The sequence below is a fragment of the Polypterus senegalus genome, chromosome 18, assembly GCF_016835505.1.
Source record: "Polypterus senegalus isolate Bchr_013 chromosome 18, ASM1683550v1, whole genome shotgun sequence".
In the NCBI taxonomy this organism is placed as follows: Eukaryota; Metazoa; Chordata; class Cladistia; order Polypteriformes; family Polypteridae; genus Polypterus; species Polypterus senegalus.
This window is the reverse complement of record NC_053171.1, coordinates 21,372,393-21,385,093: the sequence shown is the minus strand read 5'-3', so window position 1 is coordinate 21,385,093 and position 12,701 is coordinate 21,372,393. Positions and strand designations below refer to the sequence as shown.

The following is a 12,701-nucleotide window of genomic DNA, read 5'->3' as shown; positions in this document are numbered from 1 at the left end:
CCTGAGGGCCCGATGTCCTCTAGTGGCCGCTGTGCTCACTGCCCGGGACCATGGAGTTCGATTGGCATTTGCCATAGAATACCAGAATTGGCAGGTCCACCACTGGCACCCTGTGCTTTTCACAGATGAGAGCAGGTTCACCCTGAACACATGTGACAGATATGAAAGGGTCTGGAGAAGCCATGGAGAACGTTATGCAGCCTGTAACAACGTTCAACATGACTGGTTTGGTGGTGGGTCAGTGATGGTCTAGGGAGGCATGTCCATGGAGGGACGCACAGACCTCTACAGGCTAGACAACAGCACCTTGACTGCCATTAGGTATCGGGATGAAATCCTTGGACCAGTTATCAGATCCTATGTGTTTGCATCAATCAAAGCTCAAAACGTAGTATCTGCGAGAATTAAAAGATTTGTTGTTTGGTGAAAGTGAAATCCACATACGTGAGCAACAGAGACGCAAATTTGCTGGCACGAAGCACAGGCTTGGATTGGCGAGCGAATCCCCGTCGTCAGTATACATCATTTTTTTCCCATTGAGATCTGATGTGTTTTCAAAGTGTTCCTTAAATTTTTTTTGAGAAGTTTATTCATTAAAAAATGGAAAACTGTGGCAGACAAATACCATTGTCTACAGATGAAAATGTGATCCTGGGATGGCAATTTATTGGATCATTTACTTTTCTTATGTGCTACAAACACCGCCAGGTAGCATTCAATCAATGAATCAATCAACATTTATTTATATAGCACATATTCATACAAAAAAAATGTAGCTCAAAGTGCTTTACAAAATGAATAGAAAAATAGAAGACACAATTAAAAATAAACATAAGTCAACATTAATTAACATAGAATAAGTAAGGTCCAATGGCCAGGGTGGACAGAAAAAACAAAAAAAAACTCCAAAGGCTGGAAAAAAAAATAAAATCTGTAGGGGATGTGCCTGTGGTGCGGTGTGACACAGAAGTAGAGATTGCTTTGAACGGCATAGCTTGCATGCATAGACTCGATGTAGAAATATAAATCAGCTTTAAGCCTCACCGGTGTGGATTTGATGGTTGCCCTGCGTAGGCCTTATTTTACCTTTCCAACCCTATCAAGTAAGGACACATCTTCATGCAAACTTGCTACAAAGTGCTGATAAACAACACACACACACACACACACAACAAAAATATGTAAGTAGCTAAAAATAAAAGTAGCATAACTGGTTAGCAGTCGACCGGTAGGACAAACAAACAAGGCAACGACAGATCACTTGTCCATGGAGTGCAGACACAATCCCTGTGATTGTCAGCTTGACGCTGTGACAGAGCACCAGCTAAGAGAAGGTGACAGAGATGAAGCTGGAAAGCATCGGTGACATAAAAAACAAAGCACTTGGTAAGCGCCACTATCTCTGCACCTCATAGTACTCATAGTACGCCATCACTTGTGTGTTTACAGATTCCTTTAAATGGTGGGTGGCATTCATAATCCTGGACTCCCAACAGGACGTTCATCTTCTCCAAAGGTGAATCTCAAACTGAAAGATTTAGTATGAGAGGAATTCAGTTGTTTGGTATGTGAAATATGCTCGAATATGACGAGGCCTCTTCTTAGATTTCATGTAATTTGTAGTCTTAAATCATATAATAGAGAAGGAAACGAAAAATGCTTAGAAAAATGCAAGGTAGCAAACATTTTATGTTAGTGTTTTCCATCCATGCATTTTGTAGATCTGTAGAGGTTCAGATCAAGGGTGAGGAGAGTGAAAGCCTGTTGTGTAGGAGCACAGAACATTAAGGTAGTTACCAACTTTGGTCCATCTAATCAGGGGGTTTGGAGTCACCAGTAGATAACCTACATGAGTGGTGCGTGGAATCAATGGCTTCTGGGAAAAGAACCAGTGTGGATAGACACTGATGATCCAAAACCTTGTGAGCACTCTCATACGAGGCGACCAGCTTAACAATGGTGCATGTCAAGGTCAGGGATATATGAGAAGGAGGGCTCACATTACATATTTGTAGTTGACGTGTTGAATGCAGAAGATATGGGCAGGTGTGAAGGCCTGATTGACTTTGATAAGAGCCAAGTTGTTATGGCTAGACGACTGCAATTCCGAAATGGTAAAGCTTGTTAATGTGCTCACATTCAGTGGTCCATAGTGGGAAAAACCACCAACAGAATTTCAGACAGTTAAGATTCTTTGATGTGATTGATCAGTGAAGGTCATCCTTCGTAGAGGGCTACTGTGGCAGCAGTGGTAGATAATTTTAATGATACTTATGGGAGTAGTGTGTTACAGCGCAAAGTGTATCAAACTCTGCTGCATGTAGAACCAGTCCGAGTGCCCATGACAAACCTCCGTCCACTGTCCAAAACTCCTACAAAGTGCACGTGAGTATCAAAGTTGGATCTTGAATCAGTGGACGAAGGTCACATGGTCTGATGAATCCCATTTTGTCTCGCATCTTCTGGAGATGGCAGCAGGATGCGTTGTTAGTAGAAGACAAGCTGATGGAGGCAGAGTGATGCTATGGGTAAAGCTCTGCTGGATAGCCCTGGTACTGGGTGTTCATGTGGAGTATAATTTGTGTACCACCTACCTAAACACTGCAGACCCCATCTTTCAGCAGGATGATGCACCCTATCTCACTGCATGAATAATTTAAGGGTCATGGTGAAGAACCTTGCAACTTACAGGAGTTAGAGGATCTGCTGCTAATGTCCAGATACCACAGGACTGTGTGTGTGTTTGTGTGTGAGAGAGAGAGTAAGTGGGCCCTGCAGTGGACTGGCACACCATCTAGGCTTAGTTCCTACTCTGCCCCCGATCCTGCTGGAATAGGCTCCAACCTCCTGTAACCAAGTTGCAATTTGGAGAATAGGATACATTTCAATGCTGAATGTGCCTTTTGCTTATCTATGATTCCTTAGCAGAGCCTGTTTATAAAGCCGATTTCCTTTCATTCTAGTAAAATGTTCAGTAGCAATGTTAACATTGGTGAGATGTGCACTGTTGTAGTTTAATCTGCAGTTTATTAGTATTATTAAATCCCTGAACTGTCACTTTAGTGCTTAGCTAGCTGGGCTACCTGTCTAAGACTGGTTGTTTTTTATATTGACCTCAGCATTAACAATTCCATTGCACCATCTATTGGAATGTATTTTGTAATGCCTGTAGTAATAAAATGCATTGCATTTGTCATTCTGACAGATGGTGCATCACAAACATTTGTAGTACTAAAATGCATTACAACAGCAACAATTTACTTCTTGCATAGCTGAAAATCACACAATTCTTGTCTCAATGGACTATAACAGGCCCTGTTTTTTGACACCCCCCAGCCTTGACTTCCTAAGAATTCAAAAACTAGTACGTTACTGCAAATGCTTGTGGTGTTCCATCTGTTGAAATGATGCATTCAATGCATCTGTCTCTGTTATCTGCCATTTGGTGTGAGATTTAAAATCAGTGTTAATGTTTGTGATGTGCCATCTGGAATGGCAATTACAAAGCGTTTTATTACTACAGATGTTTGAGATACACAGGAAAATAGAGACATAGCAACTGGATGGACACACCGACAGATACACAGACACTTCTGCTTTTATTAAGGTGGATTCCCCAATCTGCTACGATGATTACAACTCTTCACTTAAGAACACTGAAAAGGAACGGAAAACAGTGAGAAAGGAATTCCGAAATCAAGAAGAAAGAAATACTTCTTGAAAGACATAGTTGTGAATTGGTGTTTTGCTGGAGACGACAGATAATGAGTCGAAAGATCTAATCTCGGAAAGAGCTTGAATTTCAGCTTCGCCACCATGAACTGTAGATGTTGCCATGTATTGATAGTACTCGTGACTTGTTGCGATAACTCGACTTGCGTTGGAAAGAATAACAGGAAGAACATCTTCAAATCTGTCTCAATGTGATGCAATGAAATCTACTGTCCTATGTCATAGTGAGAGTGCATTGCCTTCATCAACCGTTTGTGTCAAGAAATAACCCACTGATAGGAACAGGCAGTTGCCGGATCCTGGAATACAGATGACGTTGTACAAAAACCCGTCTACAGAGAAGATACTGTCGTTCATTTTATAACAAAGGCTTAGGAAACAACCGTCGCAGTATAACGAAAATAGCAAGGAGTATGGGAGGCCGCAGGCAGCATGGGAAAGGGTTTGGAAGAGGACGAATAGGAATCGAGAAATGCTGTGTCGGCTGCGTGTGGACGGGACCAGTTTTGAAGTGGAAGCAGGCCGAACCGGAAGAGAAATATATATATAAGAGGTGCTGTACTTCTGTATCTGCTAGCTGTGCTTCCTGTCTAAGCTGGTTTGAGATGTAAGTAATCAATGTAGACTTCGGCGTTAATGTTAGCAGGTTACCATCTAATGGAGATGCATGTAGTAATAAAATGCATTGCGTTTGTCATTCCAACAGATGTTTGTGATGCACCATTTATTGGTATGAAAGAGACATCAATTGGATGGATGCACAGACACTTCTCCTTTTATTAAGCGGCTACAGTGATTGTCACTCCTCATTTAACAACACTGGTCACTTTATTCTACCACCTTACTTTACCTCATTTTTAACACTCCAGGCTGTATGTTGTTGGCTGTTGCACAGGGTTTAGTATTCAGTAGTTTGGTATTTATTGTCCTATACTGTTGCATTACTGTACTGTTAATTATGCTGTTCATTTGCAGTTTATGGTTGTATTCTGCGAGGTAGACACTAAAAAAATGAATTTCATTACATTTGTACACGGTACTCGGTATATACTAGCTGTGCTCCCCATTCAAGCCAGGGTGAAATCTAAGTAGACCTTCATTTTTATCATTTGCAGCACAGTATGTCCGTCCAGATGCTATGTCTCTGTTACATACCATTTGGTAGGGGATTCATAAAATCAGTGCTAATGTTTGTGATGCACCATCTGTTGGATAGCAGAGACATAGCAACTGGACGGTCACACAGACTGATTGATCTTATATGGACCACTAGGGTGTACTGGCACAGCTCCAGGATTTGTTTCCTGGTCCAGTCACTGTCTATGAAGAACGATTACATTGACGACAGAGTGTGTGCATATTGTGCTGGAGAAGAACAATGCTTGCTGATTGATTTACTGGTCAGTAATTAAGATTAGGATATGTTTGGGTTTGAAGTACTGATAAATCATAAAATGACTGATGGTGTCTATTTTGAATTGTAAATGTGAAATTGAATAGTGCTCGCTCATTCATCATGTTTTCTGGGATCTGTCTTTGTCATCCCCACCAAGCAGTTAGTGGCCCCTGAATTATGCTTTTTGTGCAGTGCAGTGTCTGCCTGCACGCCATGTATCTTAGCTGGAAACTGGGGAATCCACCTCACTGTCACCACAAATCTGCTTTGCCTGATCAGTCACCGTCTATACACAACGTCCTCGGTGACGGGGTAGTTAGTGTGTCAAATAGCACCCACCACGCTCCTTTTCCCAGTAGATGACTGAAGGTGGATTTCTGATTTATCTGACTGTAAAGCTGCATGCACATTGCACTCTCAGCGATACGCTGTGTTTCTGCTTCCCAGCATGCAGTTAGTGCACATCTCAGAGACCTTGCATTCTGTTTATCTTACTTGTACTGCAAAATCTGAAGTGAGCATCTCCACACCCTGTTGGCCAATGATAAATTTTATAGGAGGAAATTAGATTTATTGATTTACTGCTTGTAGGCAGGGACACAAATTGATTTCTCGAAACTGATCTTTAAACCTGATTTGTTAACACTCTCTGCAGGCCATAGATCAATAGTGAGTTGTCCCTTTCAACGTTTTAAGGAAAACCGGGGCCTTGTCAGGCAGCTTGTGTGTAGCTAGTGGTGAGTTGAAAGGCAATCGGCATTCTGAGCCCAAAGGGGCATGGCAGGGGCTGAGCACATAGATAGCTAGTGTCACAAACTCGAACAAGAGTCATAGCAAGGTTTGGGGCAGCCACCCTTATATTATTTCCATCCATCCATCCATTTTCCAACCGGCTGAATCCGAACACAGGGTCACGGGGGTCTGCTGGAGCCAATCCCAGCCAACACAGGGCACAAGGCAGGAACCAATCCTGGGCAGGGTACCAACCCACCGCAGGACACACACACACCTACACACCAAGCACACACTAGGGCCAATTTAGAATCGCCAGTCCACCTAACCTGCATGTCTTTGGATTGTGGGAGGAAACCCACATAAAAAAACGGGAAGAACATGCAAACTCCACACAGGGAGGACCTGGGAAGCAAACCCGGGTCTCCTAACTGCGAGGCAGCAGCGCTACCCACTGCGCCACCGTGCCGCCTGTATATTATTTCCTGGCTACAAAATTGAAAACAAGTGTTTGCACCAGTGTGCACAAATTGGAGTCCAAAACTGAACTGAGGGGATAGGGGAAAGGCATCCATAGGTTCGGAGCCGGAAGTGATGTCAACAGGGCCGGGTGTATTTACCCGTGAGCAGTCTGCCGAACAGTGAGAAAAAGAATCAGTACACTCTGCCACGTCCCGGTCTGGTTCAGAATTGCTCTTACTCAAGCCCTTTAGCTGCCTCCCATGCGCACGTGTTTTACATTAGCTTGCACCTTTTCAAAGTCTTCATCTAAGGGCAAGTATGTTGCAAAAGACATGATGTTAAGCTGACTTTTTTGATTTCATATTTAGAATTGAAAGCAAATGCAGTAGATTGATTTTGTTTTTATCAGTAATTCAAAGTCCTCTCTTTATAAGCTGCAGGAAATTTTGAATGATGTGCTCTATAGGTCTTCTTTTATTCTGTCATATTTTCTTAAGAACATTTAAATCAACCAAGCTTGTCTATTGAGCATTCAGCTTCTAGTCGCTCTTTCCGCATTGTGCTGTGCCTCACATTAAGGGAGCAGTGGTTCATATATTATGACAGGATGCTGTAACCCCACACTACGTTATGAAACTCCTTTTATTTTAAATAGGAATGTGTACTTCAAACAAAGACATACCACACAATGATCTTCTAAGTATTGCAACAGAGAAGTCAAAATGACAAGGTTTTCTCTTTACAAGTGCAATTCATTTTCTTGAGGAGAAAAGGCGAACATGAGCCAAGAGTATAGAGTATTCTCTTTTATTTTCTGTTTTTATTTAAATGTACAAATCTACTTTTTGTATTGAAACATCACTGCTTTCCCATATTGTAGGAAACAGAAGAATTGGCACCGATTAACTAAAAGTAGCACAAACTTTAGCTTAATCAAATAACACCCAACAGTCAGCAGCGACATTTGCTATTCTGTTCTAATGATATCGTTAATTGTCTGAAAATATGGAGGTCCTCAGCCCCAGTGGAAAAGTGTGATTCATCACCAAAGATGTCTTTTTGACAAACATTTTAATTGTGGCTTCACCTGGCAATCGGTGAAACGCCACATACAGTGGCCTCCATAATGTTTGAGACAGAGACGCCGTCTTTCCTTGATTTGCCCTCTGCTTCCCAGTTAAAAATTACAGATGAAACAATTTGGATTTGATTAAAGTGCACATTACAGACTTTCATTTAAGAGGATTTGCATTCATTTTAGGGCCAGCATGCAGTATTGAGAACATTTTTTCCACACAGTCCTCTCATTTCAGGGCACCATAATGTTTGGTGTCACAGGTGTTTGTGATTCCTCAGGTGGTTTTCATGGCTTCCTAAGACACCTCGGCCTGCTTCTACCCTTTGGAATCTGGAGTTGCCATCGTTCGACATGAGGATAAGTGCTGGGCCAATGAAAGTCAAAGTAGCCAATGTGAGGCTGAAAGAACAAGAATAAAACCATCCGAGACATCAGTAACACCTTAGGATGACCAAAATCAACTGTCTGGGATATCATGAAGAAGAAAGAACACACTGGTGGGCTCAGTAATCACAAAGGGACTGGTAGGCCAAGGAAGACCTCCACTGCTGATGACAGGAGAATCCTCACTATGGTCAAGATAAAGACCCTAAACGCCTGTCTGACAGATCATAAACAGTCTTTAGGGGGCTAATGTGGACGTGTCAGAGACGACTATCAGCAGAAGACTTCATGAACAGAAACACAGAGGACACATTGCAAGATGCAAACCACTAAAGCAGGAGGGCCAGATGATAGTTTTTGACAAAGGACTTAAAAGAGCCTGCAGAATTCTGGGAAAAGGTCTTGTGGACAGATGAGACAAAGATGAACCTCATCAGAGGGATGGTGAGAGCAAAGTGTGGAGACGAAAAGGAAACTGTCCAAAGATCCAAAGCAGACCACCTCATCTGTTAAACATGGTGCAGGGGGTGTTATGGCTTGGGCATGTATGGCTGCCACAGCTCCTGGCACACTTGTCTTCATTGATGATGGAAGTGGCACAATGAATTCTGATGTGTGTAGAAACATCTGCTGAAATTCCAGTAAATGCCTGCAAACTCATTGGCTGGTGCTTCATCTTACAACAAGAAAATGATCCAATCATACTGCTCAGGCAACACAGAGATAAGATATCTGATATTTCGCCAACAAAACACCCAAATCTCGCATGAATGCAACGCTTAATGACCTCGTACATTATTATTGCCTTGTGTTGTGTTCTCAAGCACATGCACAGACTTGTGGTATAGCGGGGCCGCGGCTCTGAACGAATGGCCAGTTTTTAAAATGATCCATTTGGCCATGCCAGTCTCCGTGGGGTGTGATTGTGCAGCCGTATGGAGGTGATGAAGTAGTTGAGGTTTGTCGCACCTGCACGGGAGGGTGAGATTGTTCTCGATTTCTTAATCGGTTTCCTGCGGTGCGTGATTGCGGAGCTGCGCCCACGGAGCCGTAAAAGTACGGGCCGGCACAGGGGATCGGGAGGAAAAAGGGAATAAAGAGAATACAAAAGAGAGGAAAGGCTTGGAGAGTGAGAGAGAGAGAGGCATTGGGGGCAGTGAAAGAGAGTGGACAAGCCAGCCAGCTGAAAGAGAGAGGTCAACGCAGTCAGGGGTCCCATATGGAGCGAAGGATCGGCACTTGAGGGATGGATCGCGCCCGCTGACTATGTGGAAGAGTGGGTTTAATTGAGGTGGCGTCTTCCCTAAAGATCTGAGGGACGACTACGTGTGCGAGAAGGAAGACGGGAGGATAACTGACCCCAAGGGTCTGGCAGACGCCGGTAAAGGAAGCCAAAATGGGGGCCAGTAGCGAGAGGGCCGCGACTGCTGAAGTCTCTTCAGCTGAGCAAACCTTGGGTGAGCTGGAGAGACTGGGAAGGAGCTGTGCTTGGCTGGTGTGGCTCCAATGACTGCTGCAAGTTATTCTCATGTTTAAACATTTGGGATTTTTACCTTTTTATGGATGATTTATTTATTGGAACACTTAGTGCTGTTTTCAATCTATTTGGACACTGATTTTTTTTTTTTTTTGATTGTTTGTTTTTGTAATAAGTTAAAGCTCTTGCATCTTTTGTGCCATCTCCTTGCTCAGTTTAATTTGTCCCCATCGGATCAGCTAATCCTCTGGGTGTGGAATGTGATGGGCGACCATTATTCATACAAGTCATGGTGAAGACGTGGGTAACTTTTTTTCAGGGCATACTTCCCGATTGTGAGATCATAGAGTGTGCGTGGAAGCCCTTCCCAAGGACTTGCTTGTTTTCATCCCCAATAATTTTACCACCTAAAATCAACCAAAATTATTTTATTTATCATTTATTTTCCCATCAGGTTGCAGTAGTTTTACTGCATATTTATGTGCGCTTTACAGTGTGGTGTTTTGTAAACCGCGCTTTAACAGGACATGCTATTCCCGTTATTTTCTTTGGAATCTTGCTTGCACCCACTAAAATACTGACACAAACTGATGTTCATTGCACACCACATTTATTGTCCACAAAATGTCATATCTGTTTTCAACATGTGACGGCCCTGCCTAGAATTGCCTGTTAATCTGCGAAAACAGCGTTGGCTTCTGGGTAAGCAAGTTAAGATAGGCCCTGTGTTTGAGCTCATATGTGTTCTTATTAGGTTCATATATTGTTGCTATGGATTTTCAAAACCAGAGTGTAAGTTAGGCCTGGATTCTTCTGCTTGTTAGTACTAGAAAAGTCAAAAACTTCTGGGAATTTGAAATGTACTGAAGTGTATGAACCCTGAGTAGCAATCCCCAGTTTCTTGCCTTTATAGGCAAAGGTGCAAAGGTCACAAAATGAGACAAACAAAATAGCCCCATTCGGGCTCGTAGTAATTCATGTTTTGTCACAGTAGCTCCGTCTGCTCGCAGAGTGACACCTCCTTCTGCCAATCTCGTGTTAGGGGCCGAGTCAGGCGCCCTCAGGGGGTGTCTTCTCTGTACTGTTAGGGGAATAGGAGAGGACATGGTTAGTGGCAGCACCTCCTCTGGACCTGGGATGGTGCCACATACCTTAGAGCGGTGATCCCCGATAGGGGGCAATTAGATTTTTTAGGGGGGCAATTCGAGAATTTAGGTATGTTAAACAATTTATAAAATGAAGAAACAAATTCACTGTTAAAAATGATAGAAAAAAGTAAACAAATAATTTTTAAGAGACATCTATATATTTATATAAACATATAGGGTGGTCCAGATCTAATTATGCAATTTTCGTTACGCTATATCCATCCATCCATCCATTGTCTAACCCGCTGAATCCGAACACAGGGTCACGGGGGGTCTGCTGGAGCCAATCCCAGCCAACACAGGGCACAAGGCAGGAACCAATCCTGGGTAGGGTGCCAACCCACCGCACGTTACGCTGTAACTTAAGTTTATTACATAGAAAATCACCTGAAAAATCCCGGACCATCGAGAAGTGTGTGAACTGACGTCATGAAGAATCATCTTCGCGCCAAACTGGAATCGTCCCCACATAAATCAAAGTCATCCAGACGATCTGGATCTGCAGAATTAGATCTGGACCACCCTGTAGAAGGGATTGTGAAGAACCCTTTAGTTTATGATTTTACAACCAGCTTGGGTTTTTCTACGTATTTAGAAATTGTTTTTTTACCATTAAAATAATATGAATTGTAACAATGATTATAAAATTTTGAAATACAACAAAAATACAAAATGATCAAAATATTACTGAAAAAGCTGTCATTAAAGTTATTTTATATTTATGAATATCATGCCTCTTATTATATTTTTTTGAAACTGTATTTTCATATTACTTCATATTATATATATTTTTTGACCAATTTCTTTGTCAGTACATCAACTATTCTTTCCCTGTTTTGTTTCCATGTTCTTTGGAAGCTTGTTTAGACCAAATTAATGACATTATGGGCTTCCTCCACAAGAGTAGGAGTTCACTTTTTGAATGGGTAATAATAAGAATAAGGTATATGTTACAGTGGGGGACATCATGATTTTAGAGAGGCCTAGGTGGGGCATGGCCAAAAAAAGGTTGGGTACCGCTGCCTTAGAGGAACCCCGAGGATGATCCACAGATGTGTGTGCGTGACAGCTTGGTGGATGTGAAATACAGTATCATAATTCTCGTTTACTATTTTTATCCTCCATAAGTTGAGTTACACATGCCAAATAAATATTTTCTCAGTTTGTATGTAGACTGTAAACTCATATCTGGCTTAAATTAACTGGATCATTTTAGCTTGAATTCATAGTTTGAAGCATATGGTGCTGAGTTGTCCATACTTATATTATTTTTACTTACTTAATACAACCAACAAACCTTTCCAAACAAGAGGCCGTTCACCGCCTGTAACTATAAGGTGACTCCTGTCCATATGATTGCCCTTTTATGTCAAGCCCGATGTGTAGCTGAATAGTGGCGGCTGTAACCATAATGGAAATGCAGGCCTAATCATGTACTCTCCTGTGTACGTTTGCCTGCTTCTGGGTGCAGCCTTTTTCTAATATCAGTAGTGCATTTTTGATTCGTCAGACTAGTAGAAATGATTACTGTAATCAAATAGGGAGCTCAAGTAAAGACTGGATTTCTTTTCCAATTAATTTGATAGGGTGAAACCAGTCATTGTGTGAACGCCTCACCATTTGAGGGCCGCTGCTGTTTCTAAGGGTCTGTCTGTCTATTGTGATAAGGGGCAGACTCGATGAGAGAGCTAGCCGGTTTATTTGTGCTCTAAAGGTGCTTAACGTTAATCCGCCTGTTCTCACTTTTGTTTTTTTCCTCCTAATTACAGGTTAAAACCTTTGGACCCCTGGGAGCAGGAGATGGAGATAAGCTGTCTATGTACATGGATCTGGTGGATGGCATCTTTTTAAACAAAATTATGGTACAGATGTGAGTATATTGTAACGTATTATTAGACTGCAGTGAAACAGAGTCAATGACATTGACAAAACAAGCGTGCTTTATTTTGAATTAAATATTTCTATTTGAAATGAAGTGCCGAGGTGCTTTACAAAGACAGAGTCATAATACTGAGGTTTATGCTGCTCTCTGCCTGTCAGTTTTGGCACAGGCAGGCATTGATCCAGTAACTTTGGAGTTTGTCCGTCCCACTGCTCCCAGTTTGCATGTTGCACTCCATAGTGTACTGTGAGTGAGGGCCACGAAAGAGTTGCTCCTGCTGCCAGATAACCCTGGGAATCACACATGTGGTGTGCCGTTCTCAAGGCTTTTCAAAATGAGTCCTGTGCCCTTCCTGAAAACATTTAATGATTTCTTTTTGTTAGTGATGCATTTATTTACTATTTTAATCT

At 42.2% G+C, this 12,701-nt stretch overlaps 1 protein-coding gene and 1 long non-coding RNA gene across 4 annotated transcripts in view; one reads left to right on the top strand and one right to left on the bottom strand.

The window, feature by feature from the left end:
* Positions 1–12,701, top strand: part of ccdc88c (coiled-coil domain containing 88C) — a 217,997-nt gene that overhangs the window by 34,710 nt on the left and 170,586 nt on the right. For both annotated transcript variants that reach the window (XM_039742336.1, XM_039742335.1), the window contains exon 2: positions 12,179–12,279. In XM_039742336.1, the coding sequence (XP_039598270.1) occupies positions 12,227–12,279 (53 nt within the window). In that variant the 5' untranslated portion in view covers positions 12,179–12,226. The remainder of the gene's footprint in view (positions 1–12,178; positions 12,280–12,701) is intronic.
* The window catches only part of LOC120519167, a 65,183-nt gene that overhangs the window by 6,464 nt on the left and 46,018 nt on the right, over positions 1–12,701 (bottom strand). The window contains exon 1 of one of the 2 annotated variants that reach the window (XR_005631403.1): positions 10,797–10,837. The exons of the other annotated variant lie outside the window; for it this stretch is intronic. This is a non-coding gene — a long non-coding RNA (uncharacterized LOC120519167). Of the gene's footprint in view, positions 1–10,796; positions 10,838–12,701 lie in introns of those variants that run through there. 2 annotated transcript variants of the gene reach the window in all.